Genomic DNA, 25,247 nt, shown 5'->3' with positions numbered 1-25,247 from the left:
CCCCCCCCCCAAGATTTGGTAGAGATGCCATCTTTTCCTATCTCCTAGCTGCAAGTGATCCATTTCTCCCTTGAACTTCCAGAGTTCAAGTATGCTCATCTCTTCCTTACTTTCTCTCATTTCACATTCTTTTAGATTATAGTTACCTGTGTACTCTCTGTATTGTCCCTTTTAAATTTCAAATTCTTGGGGACACAGAAGATGATAATAATTATAATAACCACCACTACCACAAAGCTCCTGCCATATTCCAGCTCTGTGAAAGCATATAACCCCATTTCAGCAACCCTATGAAGACTGTCTTCACTTTTAGATGTGATTAATATGTGATTAATATATGATTAATAATATGCCCAAGGGCAACACACAGGAGTGATAGAGTTAGGAATTGAAGTTAAGCTTGTCTGACTTCAAAAGCCATGCTCTTAACCACTATGTGGTATTTCTCAATATCCATATACTTGACCAATAATCATGGAATAAAATAACCTCTCCATGAGTCCTAGTAGGTGGGATAGTTGGCTTTGCCAGGTTCCTCAGAGTTGCTGAGGCCACATGATCAACATATACACAGGGAGAAGAAACAGAAAGCTTGGGCTCTAGCTCTTAAAGGATGATTTCATAAATGGAACAAAGTTTTTAAACAGAACATCAGATGCAAAGTGAGAGAAAAATCTGATTCACCTGGATTAGGTGACACCCTGACCTAGTCTCCTTCCTTGGAATCACTGATGTGTTAAGGCAATGATTCAAGGCCACTCCAAAAACATCACTTAGATCATTTAAACCACATTCAGAGTGTGCTTTTAAATTCTAAGCTCTGAGGCTCTGACATCATGAGAAAACATGGTAACTGTACTCTGTTGGTAGAGTCAGGACCAATGTAAATGTGGGGTCCTATTCTACATACAAAAGGTAAATGACATATGACACACATGGGTATCAGTGTAAAGAAAAATAGTGGTGTTGGTCTCTATATGTAAGCAGCTAAGAGCTCTAATCCTCCGAGAGGAATGTCATTATGTCATTATACAGCTCAAATCCCATCATAACAAATACCGTTACAACAGAGATGTCTGTATAACAAAAAACCTTTTCAAGCTTTGGCTGACAGCCCATGTACTTCAGGCAATATTTGATGTAAGATTTGGAGTTCACAGTAATGAGAACTGACCTATATTTCCAAAGGTAAGATTTGAATGATTTCATCTGTAACTTTTATGCCATGATACCATGAGTTAGAGTGATGTACAATCTAAACTCATGAGGATAAAAACTAAACACAAAGACAGACCCAAATCAACCCTGCTCTTAAAGGGCAGAATTCCTTCTTTTCACTTGGAGAACACTTAGGTAAAGGAAAAGGCCTCTGACCAACCCTGAAATGGAGCAGAGCAAGGCTGGTTTGTGACCTCATCTCATGGAAAGGCAAGATGGTGTCGCACACGAAGACAGATGGACTGTGCTCCAGTTTCTATTACGCCTCTTCGTTGCTGGGTAAACTGGGCTACATTTCTTAACTTTTTCTGAGCCTCATCTGCAAAAATGTGACTAATACCACCTACTTTCAGGATTTCAGTAAGACCTAGATAAGAAAACCCATGTAAAACTCCTAACATAGGACGTGGTACACAGCATGGGCTCAAAAAGCCCTCATCAGCTTTCCCTTCCCCTCCAAGGCTGTGGGCTCACACATACTATTTTAATGAAGTTACTTATAAAATTCAGTGAATGAAGAAACTGCATCAGAAAAAAGAGAGACATGGTCAAACTAAGCCATACACAAGTACTCTTTTTGGCTAAAGAAAGATGTCTGTGGCACCATTCTCCATGGTAGCAGGGCATGCTAGGTCCAGTCCAGGGCATTACACTGTCTTTCTTCAGTAGAATACTGTGGAAGGTTAAGTATTGAAAAACAAACTCTAGTCTCCTCCATTTGAGAAACATGTAGGCAAACAGTTTAGGAATATGACCCATAAAGATTCTTTTAACACTGCCCTAATTTGTGATGTTTTTAATCCTTCTGTTTTAGATATCTAATGTTCTATTTTTCAAGTTAGGGATAACCAAGTTTTATATATGTTCTTCTGAAAGCACTCTTGGGTGTTATGTGGTTATGTTCTGAAACAGAAAAGGAGAGGCTTATGAACATAATATGAAGGTATGTCTGTTTACCTTTGTAACATAAGTATCAGGCTTTTAAGTATCTTATAAAGTTCTAAAAAGTCCTGTCAGATCTCTGCAACTATAGGGAACAAGGAATGGCCCATTTCTCAGAGTCACAAAATGTCAGCATTTTACTGATTCCTTAGTCTTATTCCTTCACCTTGACAGGAAAAGGCTTAGAGGAAAGTGTGTGCTGATGTTCACGTGCTCAACAATGAGCACATGAGAGGCTACATAGAAATAACAGGCTGAAAGAAATATGAAGATATAGACAAAAAGGAAGTGTATACCCACAGAAAAAACAGAAAAGCCCTTGGTAAAAAGACCAAGAAGAGATCAAGAATAGAGAAAGAACAGGATTACTAAGGCAAGGTTAAAATATCAACAGAGACCAAGTGGCAACAGAGGAAAAAATTTAAATTCAGTCTGCACAGAGCTTGCAAAGGATGACTCCAATTCACAGAAGCTTCCATGTGGCACAAAGGTTTCTGGCTTCTCTCTCTTTTAATAACTGTACCCCCAGCCCCCAACATCACCCTCATCTTAAAATGGAGGCAGCAAAAACCCACCAGATTGTACACGTGAATCTTACCACTGCTAAGGGTGTAGAACACAAGCATTTTGAAGGTATGCTATTTCAGGCCACTAGGGTGTTACCCATTTCCCAAAGACACACTTCACCTAAAGATGCCCATCTAGACCCCAAGAATTGATGTCCCTCCTAAAAGCATACCCTTTATTCCTCAGACCAGTGGCATCACAACTGTTTATAAGGCATTTCAAGATGCCCACAGGCAATGGGAAAAGTGAAATGCAATTGTAATTACATGAGCAATAATGGCAAGGTAAGGGTAGAAAGAGTTTCTCCTTAAATGCAAGGCTGAGAAAGACTATTCCTCAGAGAGGCAGCCGCTCCGCGGGAGAAGAACAGCCTGCTGCCTAGAAAGTGACCTCGGGAGAGCAATCACGCGCCCGGCCAGAGGCGCGGCCGCGCCCCTCCCTCCGCCCCTCCCTCCCCGCGGCTGGCCAGCTCGGTCCACCTGCCTGGGAGGCGGGCGGGCGGGCGGGGGCGCGGGGAGGAGCTGGCCGGCCGCGGGCGCCGGGGCAGCGGGCGGCTCCCCCTCGCAGCCCTCCCTCCCGCGATGCCCACGAGGCCCACAACCCGTCGGCGCCCCCGACCGCGCACACCCCGCTGACTGTACCTTTACTCTGGGGAGGGTTCTGACTCCGGTCCCGGAGGACGTTGATCTGGTAGACAGCTCCGTAAGGCTCAAAAAGTTCTTTCAGCTCCTTTTCCGACCAGGACCGGGGGATCTGCCCGACAAACATCTTAATGGCATCTGGGTCTGGTTGGTCTGAGTGATCCAAAGCGCCGTTCATCTTGCTGGCTGTGCCGTTACTGTCAAAACGGGAACCGGGAGCCAGAGTTAGGGCAGCACGGTGAGGGACAGGAAGAAAAAAGCCAGGGGTGGGGGCGGGGAGGCGGAAGGAGGAGGAAGAGGAGCGCGGGGCAAAGTGCCTAATGACTCGTAGAAATTTGATGAACTAAAACAAAGCACAGGCACCATTAGGTTGCTCCTCGGTGGCAGCGGCGCGGGCTCGCACTGCAGGCTGCTGCTGCTCAGCACCCCGCCCGAGCACAGGGCAGCGCCCTGCCGGCTGTCACCCGGGGCGTGGACATTTTGAAACCGGGCTCGCGAGGCAGCTGCAAGTTAAGTGCAGGTCTCGTTCTGCAAGGCTGCCATCAACGCATCCACAGCCTTATCAGCCTCACACTGGCTCTCGTGTGGAAAGAAAGGCAGGGCTGGGTTTCTGCTGGATGCCCCCCCCCCCCCCAATCTCCTCCTCTTTTTGGAGATTTTTGGGAGAAGAAGAGAGGTGATAATGATAAAGTCACATGAAAAGAAAATGAAACACTTGGCAGTCGGTCAGATGACTAATGCAAGATGCTGATGATGAATTTGCAGAGTGCGCGAGGCATCCATGTGTGCATCAAATTAGTACGTTGTTGCTGCTCAGAATGGAAAGTGCTCCAGCAATGCGGCTGGCTGCAACCGATTGGCTGCCTACGCTGGAGAAAAGGGCCAGGGTGGGGAGGGGGCTCCCTTTTAAAAAGCACATTGTTTATGGGACCCAGGCACAAAAGATTTAATTCAGAGAAGCAAAGGCGATCTCAGAATTGCCTGCTTTGTGCAAGGAAAAAAAAAATAATGCAACCCCAGAAAGTTGAGTTCCCGCTAAAGGACACTGAATATTTCAAATCTTTCACACTCCATAAATTGCTCTCTGTATGTCTGACTTCCAGATGTTGCACTTGAGTTCTAAACAATCTCACGTTTGGAAGAGAAAAGAGGAAAGTCTGCCTTTTCTTCTCCTAGCTTCAGTAAATATTTGAGGATGATACAAAGAACAAGAACATAAACCTTGACATATCAATCTTCCTTAAGATTTCCAAAGCCCCCATTTAGAAGAGAAAAGGCTTGTTTAGAGCCTGTGATTCTAGTCATTACCATATTTTATGATGATGAAAGCATTCATTTTTTACTTGGATTCCCCCCCCCCATTTGACCTTCAGTTAATAATAAAGCAAAACCATATACTCTCAGAATGCCCCCTAAACCCACCTACTCTGCCAAGTGACAGGGCTGAATGCCCTGGGCAGCTTTTATTTACAGCACTGTGCTCTCGGTTTGGCTTCTCAGCCTGTGACAATAAAATGCACCGAAACAAGTGCAAACCTGGCAGACAAGATATCCACAGAGCCATGTCCATGCTGGTCCTCCAGCCCCCAGCCTAAGACACAGGAAGGCCAGAAAAGGCTCACATAAACTACAACTTGATTGTGGCAGGTGTCATTTCACTGTAGTCTTGGAGTAGTAATAAGAAGGTATTCAAAATGATGGCAAATACTCTTCACTAGTACCTGGCTTTAATTTCCACTTCTTATCCCCTTATTTTATCCCCTTATTTTACCACTTTATTTTTTTTATCCTAAAGATAAACAATCAAATGGTCTACCTTGAATCACTTTCAGAGCTTTCTCTAATCAACCTCATTGTTATAAAAAATGGTCTGCCAAATAAAATATTAAGCGCAAACTCTTCTTGCAACAATTTAGGCGTAATGTAATGCTTGTTTATATTAGAGATCAATTGTTTATCTTGTTCTTGTACATCTTTACTTCTTTTCAAATCAACCCTTGAGAATTCAAGAAACACTTTAACCTCATGGAACTAACTTTGGTGGGGTGGAGGTGACAGAGCCCAGCACAGAGCAGAATGCAGCGTTCACAGCTTGCTGAGAGCTTCAAGTGTGGCAAGACTTATTTCTGGGACAGGAAGGACTTGTGGTTAGTGCTGTTGACAATCAGCTAGAACGAAAAGAGGAAGGCATTGCCACAGGTCTCAACTAACACAGAAGAGAAGTTCAAAAACATGGGGCCTCTGCATCGTGGCTGTACAGAGCAGTTAATGCGATGGAGGAGCTAGGTGAGAGGAGACAGTCCTAATATCTAGACTCAGAATTCTAGAGCAAGCATTCCTGAATGTCTCTCCAAATGAGAGGACATTTTCACTTTCTCAAAAAATGCATTCACCGAGGAACATAACGCAGAAGAAACTGAGGTCTTTATGTTGGTGAGCCCATACTGATAACCCCTCTCCCACCAGCCACACTTCAGAAATGGCTGATGACCTCTTATCATCCTGAGGAAGTGGGGTGTTGGAGCTGAGGGCATGGGCTCTGAATCCTAGTATCACCTCTTCCTAACTGCCACTCTAGGTCTCAGACTCTTCATCTGTAAAATGGGAATACAAACTCCATCTCCTTCAGTCACATGGTTTATAAAGGACATGGCCCAGAGTTTCTAATAAGTGTTAGCTATTTCTATTTTTAATCTCTTCTTTGCGGTTGTGATGTACTTGAAATGAGTGACCATCACACGTCTACTTTGCAATCCAAATTTTCTCATAGTATAGACTTAAACACAACTCATATCCTAAATAATAATAATAATATGTATCTTTTAATGAACATTTATAAGCCAGATACTGTGCTAGGTGCTTTACATACATTATTTCTAATCCTTATAACATCCTAGGGAACATATTATTTTCCAGTTGCAAATATCTGAGACATAAGCTCCTTTCCTAAAATTATCAGCTTATAAATTATAGCAGTAGAATTCAAACCTAGGTCTAGTGGGCCCCAAGGTACAAAATACTTCTAATCCATCATATGGCCAGATATTGCATCGGGTCTGCCTTGGCCTAAGAGTGTACAGCTCATTGAAAGTCTATGAGAAGACAAGGCCAAGAACAAGACTTACTGGGTCCCTGGAATCCCACTGCCAAATAAAATGTAACACTGCAAGTAACACACACACCTGTCTTCTTTCTATCTGTGGGAAATGCAGAACTTGAGAGTCTGTAAAGATTGCATTACAGCTCACATTTTCTCAGTAATTACATGGGTGTCTGCATCTCCACAGATTCCCTTTCTCTCTATTCCCACAGAGTCACCTCAATAAGCGCCTCTCATTCTCATCTACATCCCTCCTTAACTACTTGCATTTTGCAAACTGTCCCAAAGATTCCTATCAAATTTGCATAACAATCCCTTAAGTAAATCCAAGATGTCTAGTTGCTTTATAAATCAACAACAACAACAACAACAGTACATCTTCCCCATGGAAAGTTTCTGTGCAGGAGAGGTGTCCCACCCACTCACAATTGACATATTGCTGAATCCCATGCCCCATGGTACTGTAACAGTTGGTTAACTTTATTCCAATGCCTACAAGCTCCTTCTGCTTTGGATTCCCAAATTTCTGCCTGGCCGAGATTCATTTCTAGCAAAGACTTACTGACTTCTTTTGTCTTCATGGGGCTGTCAGCACTGACATTTCTAAGTAAGCCAGATATTGTGTGTCCAACAGCTAAACTTTGGGGGTACTTGCCAGAGGTCACAGGAGAGCCACTGTGCTTCAAAGGGGTAATCATAGGAACAGATAGCCCAAATCTCAGCAATACTCTCAGTAAGATTTATTTACTAGAATTTGATATCAGGCTTAGAAAACGAGACTAGTTCACTTCTCTGCACTTCCCAGACATCCTCAGCACCCACTACAGTGCAGGGATTAATTCAAATTCAAATATTTAATATTTAAATAAATATGGGCACAGAACATACTACACAGATTATGTATCATAGAAATGTACACCTGAAACCTACATGATACTATTAACTAATGTCACTGCAATAAATTTAATAAAACAATAAATACTGTAGAACATTCAGAAAATATTTATTAAGGGCCTACTCTTTTCTAGAAACCTTTGCTGGGTTTGACATCCAACATCATGACCCCCATTTTGGAAATAAAGTAATTGAGAGTCATTCCTATGTCCACCCTTAAGAAGAGATGACTGTAGAATCTGGACACATTAAGATGTAAAGGCCAACTGCCATTGCTTACTATTCCATGAACTGAGTTTCTCTAGGGGGATGTTCCCTGTGGATTCAGTGGCCACATGCAGGCCCTAGACACAGCACATACATCTCTGCTGGCACCAGTTCTACAAACTACAACCAGATCCTGAGTGCCAATTCCACTTCTGCTCTTGGCACAGAGCCAAAGAAAAGGCTCCTCCCACATGGATCCCATATGGAACGGGACCTACAACTTAGAGAGCACTGAGCCAGTGGGCACTGGTCGTATCCGTCTCAGAGCCAAGAGGGAAATATCAGGAAGAAAACGAGAGTGCTTACTTTCTGCTTTCGGCACAGGCACTGACCTACTTCCTCACTCTATTTTGGAGTCAAGAGAAGTAGATCAAGAGGATATGCAAAATCCTTGGAGATTACTCTACACAGCAAAATATTAAAATTATAATAATTGATTGAAATGTATTCTTAAGATTATTAATTTGAGGACAACAAGCTTTTATATGGCCAAGAGAATTGCAAGTTAATGTTTATTTCCCCTGGAAAATGTAAACTAAAGAATTGGCATTTGTATTCTTTCTTTTGTTCCTTGGGTAGCAAGCTCCTGCATTATATCTCCTTTATTTACATAAAAGGAAGAACAACAAACTTACAGAAAGGGTATGAAAAATGCCAAGTGGCTATAAATAATTATATTAAGGCTGAAAAAAAAGATATAAAATGCCACCTTCAGAAGATATATAAACCTGAAACTAAAACACAAAAGTCCCTTGTCTTTGAAAAATTCTGCAGAGATATCTAATTTCCCTGGTACTTAATAATCTTATTATTCCCATACTTTTTATCCGCTTTGCTTTTTTGTCCTGTATCAGTTCTGTCCAACTCTTTGCAATGACAGAAATGTTGTAATCCAACATGGTAGCCACTAGTTACATGTAGCTACTAAAGACTTGAAAAGTGGCTAGTTCAACTGAGAAACTGAATTTTTAATTTTATTTCACTTTACATTAAAATAGTTCTAAGTGCAAATATGCCTTTTAAAAATAACTAATTAGAGTTGAGATTCAGTAAAACATTGTTTCATCAGGACGTTGTTTGGGGAAAATAGGAAGGAGGAGGCAGGAAAGGGGCATGGAGACTTGAAGCACAGGTAGCAGGTCAGGGGGACAGCAGTCGGAGGTCAGGCTGGCAGGCGGGGCTCTTGTGACTTAGCATTACATTAACTGTGGGGTCCCAAGCAACTCATACAGCCACTCTGTATCTCAGTTTCTTCACTTGTAACACAAAGAGCAAAACAATTTCCCTCTGGCTCTTAATTCCTGTAGTTCAACAGTTACAGTTTGGACCCAGATGATGAGACATGGAAAAGATAATTTCATAACATGACCAGCTGTCTGAAATGTTGGGTGGATTCCCTGCCTGTGTCCAATTTAGTCCCCGGGGTCTCATAAGTGAACATGGGCTGGGGAGCTGACAAGGTGTCACCTGCACTGCTGAGAGCAGCCTGCAGGCTCAGGCAGAGCCGCTGCGCGGCTCGTGTGCTGGGGCTGCTGCCAAAGCGTCCTCTCTCTCCATTTGTGCTAATTCTTCCTAATATCCCAACTGCAGTCCCATCATTCCAGTCAGCTGACAGGCCGCTCTTTCAAAGGGCCCAGGAATTTTTTTTTTAAACATCACTTGTACTTAAATAACAGCACACGAAGAAACAGGCTTTGTTTCGTGATCAGAGGAAATTACCCAAGACTGAGTTGAAGGAGGGAAGAGCGGAAAGAACCCAGTGATGGGCCTGGTGCCTTCTGGTGGGTAGCAGAATGGGCACGGAATTCAGTGTTATGAACCGTCTTTTACATTCATTGTCCTTGTTGCTGTTATTATTTAAATACCAAATTCTCTCCTCAACTGACTGGCAATGTGGTCCCCGGATAGAAAACCAGCTCATTCCCACCCCGTGAAGACTACACCAGAGCCTTGGACAAGGCCCCGCCCAGGAGCCTCCGCCCTCTGCTCTAAATGCACCACAACCTCTCAGTTTGGGAAAAGGAATTGGCTGTCATCCAACCTCATGCACTAGGAATAGGTCCTCCCTTTGAAAATGCACCATTTTGGGGTCACCATGAAGACAGCCTCCATTTTCTGTGACTGCCTTTGAACACAGCAGCTTTGCTACTGGCTGATGCAGCCACATCTCAGTGGAATCCTGGGCTGCTGAATGATTCTGGTAGACTCAACAAAATCTCTAAGTATGTTTTCTCACCAATGAGATGATAAACCAATGGCATGCCTATATTTACCTGGAAGGTATTGCTACCGTTTATCAAGTGTATTCAAAGTGATCTGAGTCACATCCATACAGAATGGGGCCCCAAATCTGAGGAGAGGCCTCTGTAGATTGGCTGAGTTCACAGATGATTGACTGGATCAAATGGTACCCTAAGTCAACAATTTTCAAGCTCTTTCATCTTATAGCACACATAAAGTAATTACTAAAATTTGGCAGCACACCAAAAATATATATATTTTTACCGATCTGACAAAAAAAATAGGGTATAATTTTGATTCAGTCACATTAGATGACTACTGCTGTGTTGGCTATTGTCATTTTTATTTGACAGTCAATCTAAAGGAAAAGACACAGTGCCCCTGACTAATAGTCAGGTGTTTCATGATTAACAATGCTTGTGGCACACTGTTTAAAATCATTATCGTGGAGAGTGACGTCACGGAAATGGCGCCGTGAGCAGCGCGTCCGACAGATCTCCCCAAAATCTCAACTAATTTATCAACTAGAAACAGAAAAATTTATCCTCGGAGCATTCAGGACTTCCACACACACACTGAAAGCAGAGGGACTGTTGCCCAGGAGGGAGTACACCTGTGGTGAGTCAACCCAAACGTGCAGCTGCCCGCCCACACTCGGGGACAGCAGCCTGGGCACTGGCGGCCATCCGAGCATACCCTGAGAAGCCGCGCACGGGCGGCCCCCCGTGCCGCGGTCCGACCACTGGTGTGACGAGAAACCGCACGCCCGGTGCCGCGATCCAGAGAGGCCCCGTCCACTGGCGTGCTGAGAAACCGCGTGCACCCCCGAGCCGCGGTCCCCGGCCACTGGCATGCGGAGAAACCGCGCACTCGCCCCGCGCCGCGGTCCCCGTCCACTGGCGTGCGGAGAAACCCGCGCGCGCCCCGTGCCGCGGTCCCCGTCCACTGGCGTGCTGAGAAACCGCGCAAGTGCCCGGTCCCCGTCCACACGCGCGCGCGCCCTGTGCCGCGGTCCCCGTCCACTGGCGTGCTGAGAAACCGCGCGCACGCCCCGTGCCGCGCGGGCACCAAGGCTGTCCTTCCTAGTCAGGAGATTCTCTCCGGGGGCGGGGCACCTCACCCAGCCATTCAAGCTAACAATCAAGCGTTGGGGGAGGGGCGGCGCAGGCAGCCTGAAATTCTTTTTGGAGCACAGCTGCGGATCCAATCACTGAAATTAGCTTAACCCACGAAATCTACGCACCCACGGGGCTCTAATTGATAACATCTCTCCCAGTTCAGCGATCCAAGACAAGAGGCGTGATATTTTTCAGTGCCTTTCGCAAAAGGGGCGGGGGCAACTTCTGATTGACAGAGCCTCCATATTCAGGGATATTCCTAACAAGAGGGACTTGGCAGATATTAAGATCCATAAAGCAAACAGCGACTAGTGCTTCTTCATCCCAGCCAAAACAGGCTACCAAGTGTGGAAAGCCTGGGTTGAGTGGTCCAACTGAATGATAGGCGCTGAACAGTCACCTTGACAACAATTGACTCCCAGCCCCACCTGATTACGCTGGAGGCTCTGACTCCCAAAGCCTTACCCAGAGCCTTGCACTGAGTGAGGATAGAGTGGGGATTTCCCAGCTCTTTGAGCGTCTTACTCCCCAGACAGAAGCAGTGGCAGCCTCATAGCTGGATCATCAGGCTGCTAATTCAGGAAGGGGAGACTAGGAAAGAGACTCCAGGAAAGCAAACTCTCTCATTGTTGGACTCTGCAAACGCCAACAAGCCTTGACTACCAGCGAGACTAAAGCCAATTATATGACATTGCCATAGAATCCCATCAACTGCAAATTCCTACCTAAGAGTGACATAGGGGCAGAACCTGGGGTATAGAGTCACCGACCAGAAAGAGGGAGAGAAAAGAAAAAAGGAAGAAGTTAACCTCTCAAAATCAAGAAAAATCCACAGACTTTATAACTTGTTCCACTAATTCTTTGTTGTTGTTGTTTCTTTCTTCTATTTTGTTGCCTTTGTTGTTGTTTCTATTTCTTCCACCTCGGTCCTTTTGCTCTCTGCCCATCTTATGCTACCCTTTTCTTGAACTACACTGCCCATGAGTGTTACATTTTGTTTCTTTTCTTCATCCTAGCTCTCCTTTGGGGTTGCACTCCGGGGCCCTTGACTCTCACTCTCTCCCCTTTTGTTTTTTTTTTTTCCTTTCCTTTTTTTATTCCTTCGTTTCTCTCTTACTCTTATTTTTTCCTTTCTATTCATTTCTTCTTTTCTCCTTTTGCTTTTCCTCCCATTTAGGCCTCAATCGCGAACAGATTGTTTGATTTGGGACTCAAGTTTTTGTGGGGGTTTTTTTGGTGGTGGTGTTCTTTTTTTTCTTCTTCTGCTTTTGTTCTTGGTTTTTCTTTATTTGTTTGTTTTTGTGGCATTTTGGGCACTTTTTGCATTGCTTTTTGGCTCACTGGCATTCCTCCCAACCCAAAGTCTCCATTGTATTTAGTCTTCGCTCCACTTAATACAACAGATTTTTGCTTATTGTTTTTATTTTTGTTTTTTTCTTCTTTAATTACAGTTTTTCTCTCCTTTTTTCTGTTTCCCTCTCATCCCTATCATTATATCTCTTGGTCGACCATCACTTACAGGCAAATCATTTTATGCTTGTCTAAGATTTTCTCCCTTTTTTTTTTTTTGTATTTAGTGGGTCCCTAATCCCTTTTTTGCCCCTTGAACTCTTCACCCCAAATCAGGCCCTCCATTATAGGCAGTTTTTGTTCCATTTGGCATAGTATAATTCACAGGTCATCACGATATTTCCCTAAGGAGGTGAGAGGAGGGGAAGAGAAGAGAGAAAAAAAGGGGGAAATAATAAATTATTACTTTTTTTTTTGTGGAGTGTTTTCCTTTTTTTTTTCTTTTTTTCTTTTTTTCCTTTTTATTTTTTATTAATTCTAATTAACACTATCATCAAGACCACCTTCAGATGCCAATAAGAAAAAGGAAATCGAACATTATGGATACAAAAGACAGAGAGGTAACGCAAATTGATGTGGAAAAATCTATGGAGAAAAGATTTAACATATTGGAAGCCTTGGAGCCAAATGACAGAGAATTTAAAATAGAAATCTTAAAAATACTCAGAGATATACAAGAAAACACAGAAAGGCAATTTAGGGAAATCAGAAAACAACTCAACGATCACAAAGAATATATTACCAAGGAAATTGAAACTATAAAAACAAATCAAACAGAAATGAAAAACTCAATTCAAGAGATGAAAAACGAGGTAGCAAGCTTAGCTAATAGAACAGCCCAGATAGAAGACAGGATCAGTGAAATAGAAGACAAGCAACTTGAGGCACAACAGAGAGAAGAAGAAAGAGACTCAAAAATAATAAAAAACGAGAAAGCCCTACAGGAATTGTCTGACTCCATCAGAAAGAATAACATAAGAATAATAGGTATATCAGAGGGAGAAGAGAAAGAAAATGGAATGGAGAATATACTCAAACAAATAATAGATGAGAACTTCCCAAGCCTGTGGAAAGAATTAAAGCCTCAAATTCAAGAAGCAAACAGAACACCGAGTTTTCTTAACCACAACAAACCCACTCCAAGGCACATCATAATGAAGATGACACAAACCAATGACAAAGAAAAAATTCTCAAGGCAGCCAGGGAAAAGAAGAATACAACATATAAAGGAAGGCCTATTAGATTATCATCAGATTTCTCAGCAGAAACTCTACAAGCTAGAAGAGAGTGGACCCCAATATTTAAAGCCCTGAAAGAGAGGAACTTTCAGCCAAGAATACTATACCCATCAAAGCTATCCTTCAAGTACGAAGGAGATATAAAAATATTCACAAATACAGAAAAGATGAGAGAATTTATCATCAGAAAGCCCCCACTCCAGGAAATACTAAAGGGGGTTTTCCAACCAGATTCAAAGAACAAAAGAAAACATAACCACAAGTAACAGCTCCACCAAGAACACAATAAAACCAAACTTAAACTGTGACATCAAAAGGAAAAAAAAGGGGGAGAAAGGATGAAGATTAACAGTAGCAAAGGACGATGAAGCGCAGAAATACTCATAAGAAAGGGTACTACAATGAATATGGTAGGTACCCTTTTCATTACTTAATGGTAACCACCCTTGAAAAAACCACCACAAAAACACTTGACTTAAAAAAGGTAGCAACAGAGGAAAGAAGTATGGAATACAAACAAACAAAAACAAATGATAGAAAAACAAAAGAGAAGAATCAAACAAGATACAAAACTAACAGAAAGCAATTTATAAAATGGCAATAGGGAACCCACAAGTGTCAATAATTACACTAAATGTAAATGGATTAAACTTACCAATAAAAAGACACAGAGTAGCAGAATGGATTAAAAAAGAAAATCCAACTATATGCTGCCTACAAGAAACTCATCTAAGCAACAAGGATAAAAACAAATTCAAAGTGAAAGGCTGGAAAACAATACTCCAAGCAAACAACACCCAAAAAAAAGCAGGTGTAGCAATACTCATATCTAATAATGCTGACTACAAGACAGAAAAAGTACTCAGAGACAAAAACGGTCATTTCATAATGATTAAGGGGACACTGAATCAAGAAGACATAACAATCCTTAATATATATGCACCAAACCAAGGAGCACCAAAATATATAAGACAGCTACTTATTGACCTTAAAACAAAAACTGACAAAAATACAATCATATTTGGAGACCTCAATACACCGCTGACAGCTCTAGATCGGTCATCCAAACAGAGAATCAATAAAGATATAGTGGCCTTAAATGAAATACTAGAACAACTGGATATGATAGACATCTACAGGACACTTCATCCCAAAGCGACAGAGTATACATTTTTCTCTAGTGTACATGGAACATTCTCAAGAATTGACCATATGTTAGGCCACAAAGACAATATCAGCAAATTTAAAAAAATTGAAATTGTGCCAGGCATATTCTCTGATCATAAAGCCTTGAAACTAGAATTCAACTGTAAAAAAGAGGGGGAAAAACCCACAAAATTGTGGAAATTAAACAACATACTTTTAAAAAATGAATGGGTCAAAGAAGAAATAAGCGCAGAGATCAAAAGATATATACAAACAAATGAAAATGAAAATACGACATATCAGAATCTCTGGGATGCAGCAAAAGCAGTAATAAGAGGAAAGTTCATATCACTTCAGGCCTATATGAACAAACAAGAGAGAGCCGAAGTAAACCACTTAACTTCACACCTTAAGGAACTAGAAAAAGAAGAACAAAGACAACCCAAAACCAGCCGAAGAAAGGAGATAATAAAAATCAGAGCAGAAATAAACGAAATAGAGAACAGAAAAACTATAGAAAATATCAATAAAACAAGGAGCTGCTTCTTTGAAAAGATCAACAAAATTGACAAACCCTTGGCAAGACTCACCAAGGAAAAAAGACACAGGACTCAAATAAATAAAATCCAAAATGAAAGAGGAGAGATCACCAGAGACATCATAGATATACAAAGAATTATTGTAGAATACTATGAAAAACTATATGCCTCCAAATACAACAATCTAGAAGAAATGGATAAATTCCTAGAACAATACAACCTTCCTAAACTGAGTCATGAAGAAGCAGAAAGCCTAAACAGACCAATCAGCAGGGAGGAAATAGAAAAAACTATTAAAAACCTCCCCAAAAATAAAAGTCCAGGTCCAGATGGTTATACTAGTGAATTCTATCAAACATTCAAAGAAGACTTGGTTCCTATTCTACTCAAAGTCTTCCAAAAAATTGAAGAAGAAGCAATACTTCCAAACACATTTTATGAGGCCAACATAACCCTCATACCAAAACCTGGCAAGGATGGCACAAAGAAAGAAAACTACAGACCAATATCTCTAATGAATGCAGATGCTAAAATACTAAACAAAATACTGGCAAATCGAATACAACAACATATTAAAAAAATAATACATCATGATCAAGTGGGATTCATCCCAGAATCTCAAGGATGGTTCAACATACGTAAAACAGTTAACGTAATACATCATATCAACAAAACAAAGAACAAAAACCACATGATCTTATCAATAGATGCAGAAAAGGCTTTCGATAAAATACAACACAATTTTATGTTTAAGACTCTCAACAAAATGGGTATAGAAGGAAAATATCTCAACATAATAAAGGCCATATATGATAAACCATCAGCCAACATCATATTAAATGGCATAAAACTGAGGACTTTCCACCTTAAATCAGGAACACGACAGGGGTGTCCACTCTCTCCACTCTTATTTAACGTGGTGCTAGAAGTGCTGGCCAGAGCAATCAGACAAGACAAAGAAATAAAAGGCATCCATATCGGAAAAGAAGAAGTAAAGGTATCACTTTTTGCTGATGATATGATCCTATACATCGAAAACCCAAAGGATTCCACAAAAAGATTACTAAAAACAATAAACCAATACAGTAAGGTCGCAGAATACAAAATTAACATACAGAAGTCCATAGCCTTTCTATATGCCAACAATGAAATATTAGAAAACGAACTCAAAAAAATAATCCCCTTCACGTTTGCAACAAAAAAAATAAAATACCTAGGAATAAACATAACAAAGAATGTAAAGGACCTATATAAAGAAAACTACAAGGCATTGCTAAGAGAAATAGAAAAAGACACAATGAGATGGAAAAATATTCCTTGTTCTTGGATAGGAAGAATAAATATAATTAAAATGGCCATATTACCCAAAGTAACATATAAATTTAATGCAATTCCCATCAAAATTCCTATGACATTTTTTAAAGAAATGGAACAAAAAATCATCAGATTTATATGGAACTATAAAAAACCCCGAATAGCCAAAGCAATCCTAAGGAAAAAGAATGAAGCTGGGGGCATTACAATACCTGACTTTAAACTATATTATAGGGCCATAATAATCAAAACTGCATGGTATTGGCAGAAAAATAGACACTCAGACCAATGGAACAGAATAGAAAGCCCAGAAATAAAACCACATATATATGGTCAAATAATCTTTGATAAAGGGGCCAACAACACAAAATGGAGAAAAGAAAGCCTCTTCAACAAATGGTGTTGGGAAAACTGGAAAGCCACATGCAAAAGAATGAAACTCGACTACAGCCTGTCCCCGTGTACTAAAATTAATTCAAAATGGATCAAAGACCTAAATATAAGATCTGAAACAATAAAGTACATAGAAGAAGACATAGGTACTAAACTCATGGATCTGGGTTTTAAAGAACATTTTATGAACTTGACTCCAATGGCAAGAGAAGTGAAGGCAAAGATAAATGAATGGGACTACATCAGAATTAAAAGTTTTTGCTCAGCAAGAGAAACTGATATCAAAATAAACAGATAGCCAACTAAATGGGAACTGATATTTTCAAACAACAGCTCAGATAAGGGCCTAATATCCAAAATTTACAAAGAACTCATAAAACTCAACAACAAACAAACAAACAATCCAATAAAAAAATGGGAAGAGGACATGAACAGACACTTCTCCCAGGAAGAAATACAAATGGCCAACAGATATATGAAAAGATGCTCAGCTTCATTAGTTATTAGAGAAATGCAAATCAAAACTACAATGAGATACCACCTCACCCCTGTTAGATTAGCTATTATCAACAAGTCGGGTAATAACAAATGTTGGAGAGGATGTGGAGAAAAAGGAACCCTCATACACTGTTGGTGGGAATGTAAAGTAGTACAACCACTATGGAGGAAAGTATGGTGGTTCCTCAAAAAACTGCAAATAGAACTACCTTATGACCCAGCAATCCCTCTACTGGGTATATACCCCAAAACCTCAGAATCATTGATACGTAAAGACACATGTAGCCCCATGTTCATAGCAGCATTGTTCACAGTGGCCAAGACATGGAAACAACCAAAAAGCCCTTCAATAGAGGATTGGATAAAGAAGATGTGGCACATATACACTATGGAATACTACTCAGCCATAAGAAATGATGACATTAGATCATTTATAGCAAAATGGTGGGATCTTGATAACATTATAAGGAGTGAAATAAGTAAATCAGAAAAAAACAAGAACTACATGATTCCATACATTGGTGGAACATAAAAACGAGACTAAGAGACATGGACAAGAGTGTGGTGGTTACCAGGGGTGGGGGGAGGGAGGACGCAGGAGGGAGGGAGGGAGAGATTTAGGGGGAGGGGGAGGGGCACAGAGAAAACTAGATAGAGGGTGACGGAGGACAATCTGACTCTGGGCGAGGGGTATGCAACATAATTTAATGACAAGATAACCTAGACATGTTTTTCTTTGAATATATGTACCCTGAATTATTAATGTCATCCCATTAACATTAATAAAAATTTATTTAAAAAAAAAAATAAATAAATAAATAAAATCATTATCCTGAGTAGCAGAAGGAGGCAAAGGCTTTCTCCAAATGCTCAAACTGTAAATAAATTAGTTCCTTTGAAGAAAAGGTTTATGTTTCCTAGAAGTACACTTACATGTAATATGCTCATTCCCAACGCTTTGCCTAAATTTAAAATTAAATTTTAATTAAGAATATATGGAACATCATTCACAGACAACTAGGAAAGAACACATTTGTGATGGGCATTCTGGTGGACTACTGGAGTTAATGTTAAATTGTGTTTGGTTGGAGGTCTGAAAGCTATACAGAGACTCCTCAGTTTATGATGGGGTTACGTCCTAATAAACCTGTCATAAGTTGAAAATGCATTTAATACACCTAACCTACCAAACATCATAGCTTATCACGGCTTACCTTAAACATGCTCAGAATGCTTAGATTAGTTACAGTTGGGCAAAATCATCTAATGCCAAACCTACTTTATAATAAAGTGATGAATAGCTCACATAATTTATTATGCATATCGCTTTCACACCACCATAAAGTTGAAAACTCTCAAATTGAACCATTGTGAATCAGAGGACATCTAAACATTTGTTTATCAGGGCGAAATATAACCCTATTCCCAAAGAAAATGCTGCAAAACATAGGCCTTTGGGCTCACCAAGCAAAAGGGAAACCTTATTACCTTATCTCAAATTGACCGCTAGTAAAAGGCAGAAAGCTGGAAAACCCCCACAAAGAAGAAAATTTGGAGGAATCCACGGGGAACCTGGAGTCTGAACACACAGTAACCCTCACTGGGAAGGCAGTGAGGCATTGGCTCTGGATAGCCGCTGTCCAGGGAACTCATTTCCTTCAGTGATTTACCAGAAATAGTTCACTGGACTTCAGAGCGGAGCAGAAAGTGCTGGCACAGGGAGAGGTTTCTTAGATGAACTTTTAGCAATGGCAACAGGGAATAATAACCACACAGAAGATTCATATTGGGCCTCCCATTTTCCAAGTGCTCCAGGAGCTCACGTTGGTGAGCCCTTCCCCCCATGGCTGAGATCAGGGTCACTGCCCCCATTCTACAGATGGGGAAAGGAAAGAAGAGAGGGAGCCACCGGAGTCTAGGTCTCCATGGCTGAATCCTGCAGAAGCCACCTGCTTGCCCAGGTGGCTTGTAAACAGCCCTCTAGAAACATGACTCATTATGAAATCAAGACAAATGTGGGAGGAAATTCAATACTGGCCTGAACTTCCCAAACTGAACATTGATTTTTACCAGAAATGTCTCCCATATTCCTACTCAAATAGCTAATGATGAAAATAAGGGAAGTACACTGAGACAGCGGGACATGGTAACTGTCATGGGTTTCAGCAACTGTGCTCCTCACAGCACATACCTCCCTCTTTCACACAGCCTGAAACAAAACATCCTGCCAGGACTTACTTATCCAAGAGAAAGCAGCCGGAGAGTCTTCACAATCCTCTCCACTCACTGAGGAAATGCTGGTGGTGAAAGTGGATTTCAAACCCACCTAAGGTTTATTCTCACACATAGTCCTTTCCTTAAATTCATATTACAGTTAGTTATTGAAGACCTGCTTTATTCAGGTACAATGCTAGGTTTGAAGGAGAGTTGAAAAATATGTAATTTATGCTCCACTCAGCCAATGAGAAGAGACAAACATATGCATAACAAAAAACCAAAATACAAAGATAAGGCCCACTTCAGAGCAGTAGATAGGGGCTGTAGTAAGCCAGCAAGTGTCTAATTCGGCCACAGGGACTGGCATTCAGCATTCTAAACCAGACTTCCCTGTGGTCAGATTTTAAATGGAATCTGAAAAAAAAATCAGAGGCAAAGGATGACAAGCTGTACCGTGTCACTGACTTGGCAAGGAGACCGGAAGAAAACAACTGAAGGAGAGAGTAGGCTGTGGTGAGGGTGCAGAGGCTTGATAGACAGCAGGAGCCTTGCCTCTCCCACGGGCGTGCATCTGACACGGGACCTGAGAACATGGAGAGAGCACCTGCACAGACCCACGGCTGGCGGACCAGTCCGTGTACTGCTGGCCCTCACCCTGGGCGACTCAGCCCGGTTCCCTATCTATGCTCGCTGGCAATGCCCTACACTGAGTACCTACTGTCATCTATAAAGCCCCATCCATCTCCACACTTCACTCAGAGCTAATTCCTCCAGAGATGACCCTCTCTCCATTGTTCCTGTCAGTCCCTACCACTCAGTGAACTGGTTATGTCTATTCAACCCTCTCCAGTTTAATCTTTTATAGCCACAGCTGACAGAAGCCTCTGGCCCCACTTCAAACTCTGCATATCCAAAGATAATCTTTTCCTCTAGTTAGATTTTGTATTCAACTCCTCTGTTTTTCTTACTGGCTCAAACTGCTCTGCCATGCCCCAAGTCTGAGAAGAAGGATGATGTCTTCCACAGAACACATCAGGTGGGTTATTGCTAGCCTAATCTCTTTTCCTCTGACCACTGAACCCACAGAAAATATCTAGCTGAGCTCCCCATCAGTTACATGGTGCAAGTGTGAAACTGTGAGGACAAAGGTATCTTAATCATTAATTCAATACATATTTATGAAGTGACCCCACAATTCAGGCATTATTTAACCCCTTAAGTAGTGAGTTGTTTTTATTTTTTTCATGCTTGCTGACCCCTGGGAGTGAGTTTTTTTTCAAAAAATGAAATTAGTTCCAGTTACTCTGGATGGTCAGGAGGCACAAGAAAGTAAATGAATGTTCGTTCTAGTGAGTTTTTTTCATGCTTGGTGACCTCCAGGAGTGAGTTTTTTTGTTTTTTTTTTTCCAAAAAATGAAATTAGTTCCAGTTACTCTGGATGGTCAGGAGGCACGAGGATGTACATGAACGTTCGTACTGCTCAGAGGGTTGAGGTGCTGGGGATACAGCAGTGAATAAACTAAGGTGTTCAGAGAAGATGTCATTTGGAAGGTAAGCATGGTCCATTGAACTCAGTCTCATATGTTCAACATAACTTTCTGGACGAATAGATTTAATACTGCAAGAAGTCTTACAATTTGTAAAAATTAAATCAGATATTACACACTTGTTACCATTATTATAAAGAACTGCGTTATGCCTTCTAGTACTATTCCATTAAATCTGAGGGTCAAGACACCCATTGCCAAGGAATGACATGCCTGTTTTCCTATAAATAGCCACTGGGTGCACTTGTTCTGACACAGCCACTGTTTTAATTGTGGCTATCCTGATGCTAAAACCACTGCAAAGTTGTTCAGTGAGCTCTCTTACCTACTTGGAACTAAAGCACAAAGATTTCAGTGACCTTTGTGCTTGCCTGGCATTTGGAACTCAATCTACTCTTCTGTTAAATATTGATTATCTGCCCATTCATTATTCATTTTACCATTTATCAATTGGAGAATTTAATCTTCAGGCTGGTCTTTCCTAAACCTGCTTTTAGCAAACCTTCCTCCATCATAAATGATGTGTAATCAAAGAACACAACTTAGATTGAATGCCAACCCAAGGGATGCAGCCAGCAGTATAAGGTTTGATACAAATGTATGAGAGATTAGTAACATCACTGCTTCTTCCAATGATCTGGAAAATCAAAAGCTGACAGTAAATAGGAACTAATTATCTCATATTAATGACAGTAGTTTAGGTCAGAAAACAATCCATTTATGAGAAAAAATATGTGATTCTGCAGACTAACCTAATTTATTAGGTTCAGATGTATTTCTATTTTCTGATGATTCCTGCAAATTCATGTGTGTGAAATACCAACAATAGAGTTCAGAAATGAAGGATCTCAGAGGAGTCAAAATATGTGTTATAAAGTCCCTGCCCTGATGTTATGCCCTTTAAACCCTTGGAGAACTTTTCAATCCCCTCCTCAATTTTTTTGTTTGTATTTTAGTGAGAAAGACAGACAGACAGACAGACAGGAACAGACCATGCAGAAAGGGAGAGAGATGAGAAGTATCAACTTCTAGTTGTGGCACCTTAGTTGTTCACTGATTGCTTCTCATGTGCCTTGACCAGAGGGGCTCCAAACAAGCCAGTGACCCCTTGCTCAAGCCAGCGACCTTGGGCTTCAAGCCAGTGACCTTTGGGCTCAAGCCAGGGACCATGGGGTCATGCCTATGATCCCATTATCAAGCTGGCAACCCTGTGTTCCAGCTGGTGAGCCTGCACTCAAGCCGACTGAGCCTGAGCTGAAGCTGGAGACCTTGGGGTTTTGAGCCTGGGTCCTCAGCATCCCAGGTCATTGCTCGTCCACTGTGCTACCACCTGGTCAGGCAGGCAAAGATTTCTTATTTTACGTTGGTATTGGCAGTGTTCATCATCTGAATTTCAAACCCACAGGACATTAGAAGTAGCACACAGGAAAGCTTGCAATAGGTGGCCCATGGAGTGACAGCTGACATACATGAGAATCTGAATGGGCCCAGTAGTGAAAGCCCACTCATAGGTGGGCCAACTTATATTCTCCAGAACTTCCCAAGGACAGCAGCACAGCAAAATCATTAATTTGCATAATAACAATCTTGTCTCTTCTAAAGGGTGACACTGTGCTCCATATGTCCTGTTTAGGGAGGCAGAGAAACATAATTTATTATTAAAAAGAATTCCTGGCCCTGGCCGGTTGGCTCAGTGGTAGAGCATCAGCCTGGTGTGTAGGAGTCCCGGGTTCGATTCCCGGCCAGGGCACACAGGAAAAACACCCATCTGCTTCTCCACCCCTCCCCCTCTCCTTCCTCTCTGTCTCTCTCTTCCCCTCCCGCAGCCAAGGCTCCACTGGAGCAGAGTTGGCCCGGGCGCTGAGGATGGCTCCATGGCCTCTGCCTCAGGCGCTAGAGTGGCTCTGGTCGCAACAGAGAGATGCCCCAGATGGGCAGAGCATCGCCCCCTGGTGGGCATGCTGGGTGGATCCCGGTCGGGTGCATGCGGGAGTCTGTCTGACTGCCTCCCTGTTTCCAACTTTAGAAAAAAAAAAAAAAAAAAAAAAAAAAAAGAATTCCTTTAAAATGAAACAATAAGGAGAATTGGTGCCCTGAAGTTTCTATATCGACCACAAAGTTAGCTAATAAGCCTGTGGCATTCCCCAGGGGCTCCAGGTAGCCCTGGTTCTACTTTCTATTCGTTCTAACACTCCCATGAGTATCAAAATCCAAGGTTTGTGTAGCATCTAATTTGTTGTCATTAAATGCAGCAACCAATTTTGCTGTAACTCTTCAGCTTTTGGGAGTTAATTTTTGCTATGTAAGTATTCTGCTGTTTTTACCTCCTGTTATTGTTCTTTCTGTTGTCTGGCTAGCAGAAGTGAGCGAGGTGGGCGGGGACATGGGGAGAAATGAGTTGTTCCCTTTGGAAGCTTGTTTTTCTAAACTAAAGTATGCTCATTCACTGACCAAGAAGTAAACTTTCATTCTTCCTCTTCAAGACATTATACAAGATGATACTTGAGGTTTAAAAACTGAAAAGGAAAGGCCTATAATAGATGACTGTGATACCATTCAAGGAACTAATCACTTCTCTAGAATCTTCCTGTCCCAACATAAGAAATGGCAATGAGACGTGCTACAATGATTGTACTAAATTCCTAGATAACAATCCAAAACATTTGCCTCCCTGATAGTCTGCTTGAAGAAATTTGTAAAATAACGTAAAGAACACTGCCACATTTGTAGATGTACTCAAAGGAGACATCCAGAATTCTATGCATGTCAGCACATTGTGTTTGGTTCCCTATGGTTCAAGCACACAGTTGTCATGCCACAAAACTACATATCAAAAGGCAAAGTTCAAATGACATTCTACTATGCCAGTTTTTAAATCCCTAAATCACATCTTAAGATTAAATCAATACCAACACCACATTTTGATTCAAAAATCTATAGGCCCTCTCTCTTTCTCAGCACGTCACAAATTTCATTTAGCATCTTAAATCACCAATTAAAATAGGCTTTGACATTTAATTTGCTTATTTCTTTAAAAATACCCCATCAGATCTTACTCCCTAAACAAATAAGAACAAAAATAGGATTATGTGCTAAATTATAATGGCTGCTATTCTAAGAGACTGAATATCATTAGTATATCAGAACTCCCTATAGCTGAATTTTTTAAAGCTATTTCTTCATTCCTTGACACTACATCTGGCACAATGAATACAGATTTGTTTATATATCTGTCTAACTGCCTTTCCCAAACATAGCCAGATGGAGTCTTTCAAAATCAAATTAATTTCAGATTAATTCACTCTGGACCCACTCCAGTTTCATGACTCTTTGCTTTGAGGCACCAACCAAATTGATGTGAAGTCATGAACTTAGAAGAGGACAAGTTCCTCTCTATCAAGGAGGAAAATGGTACCAAGTGTGTGGCCACTCCCCCTGCCCAGAAGGAAATCCATCAAGCATCATGAACCACCAGTTTAAGGTCTGACCAACATTTCAGTGTCAAGATCATACAGGAAGCATTGCCTTTGGGATTCAAATAGAATCATGGTTAATTTTACATGCACTATTCCCAATGCCTTGAGGCGATTCCAGTAAAAATGAACAACCTAATTATTAACATCAAAACCAACAGTGTTACGATAAACTTGCCATATACACAGAGTCAGGTACCACGCGTGATGCGAAAGTTAATTCTAAGCATCCAAAGTGCGGATTCTCTAGCTGTAGCCACTGAAGGAACTACAAACAAATGTAACCAGGCTCTGCATGCTGTCAATCTCAGAGGATGGCTTTATTATCGTACTTGTTTCAACTGCAATTTGGGTTTCCATGGAGACACAACAGTCAGCTCTAGAAAATTATAAGATAAATGTCAGGCAGTGATAACAGTGTTAATGAAGCTTCGGTGACAAGCAGCTCTGTGCTTCAAATAATAAGCTTATTTCTATTAGCATATGTATAACCTGTCAAAAAACCTGGAAGAGAATATTAAAAATTAAATATCTTTCTATTTA

The 25,247-nt window shown here is 41.3% G+C and overlaps 1 protein-coding gene across 16 annotated transcripts in view; it reads right to left on the bottom strand.

Annotated features, from left to right (window-relative positions):
- The window catches only part of CELF2 (CUGBP Elav-like family member 2), a 704,551-nt gene that overhangs the window by 170,474 nt on the left and 508,830 nt on the right, over positions 1 to 25,247 (bottom strand). For 15 of the 16 annotated variants that reach the window (XM_066384983.1, XM_066384978.1, XM_066384976.1 and 12 more), the window contains one exon: positions 3,369 to 3,565. In XM_066384983.1, the coding sequence (XP_066241080.1) occupies positions 3,369 to 3,546 (178 nt within the window). In that variant the 5' untranslated portion in view covers positions 3,547 to 3,565. Of the gene's footprint in view, positions 1 to 3,368; positions 3,566 to 3,731; positions 3,869 to 25,247 lie in introns of those variants that run through there. The other variant, XM_066384982.1, reaches the window with a different exon arrangement.

The sequence above is a fragment of the Saccopteryx leptura genome, chromosome 5 (genome assembly GCF_036850995.1).
Source record: "Saccopteryx leptura isolate mSacLep1 chromosome 5, mSacLep1_pri_phased_curated, whole genome shotgun sequence".
Classification (NCBI taxonomy): Eukaryota; Metazoa; Chordata; class Mammalia; order Chiroptera; family Emballonuridae; genus Saccopteryx; species Saccopteryx leptura.
Note: the sequence above shows the minus strand (reverse complement) of the source record. Positions and strands in the feature narration are given on the sequence as shown.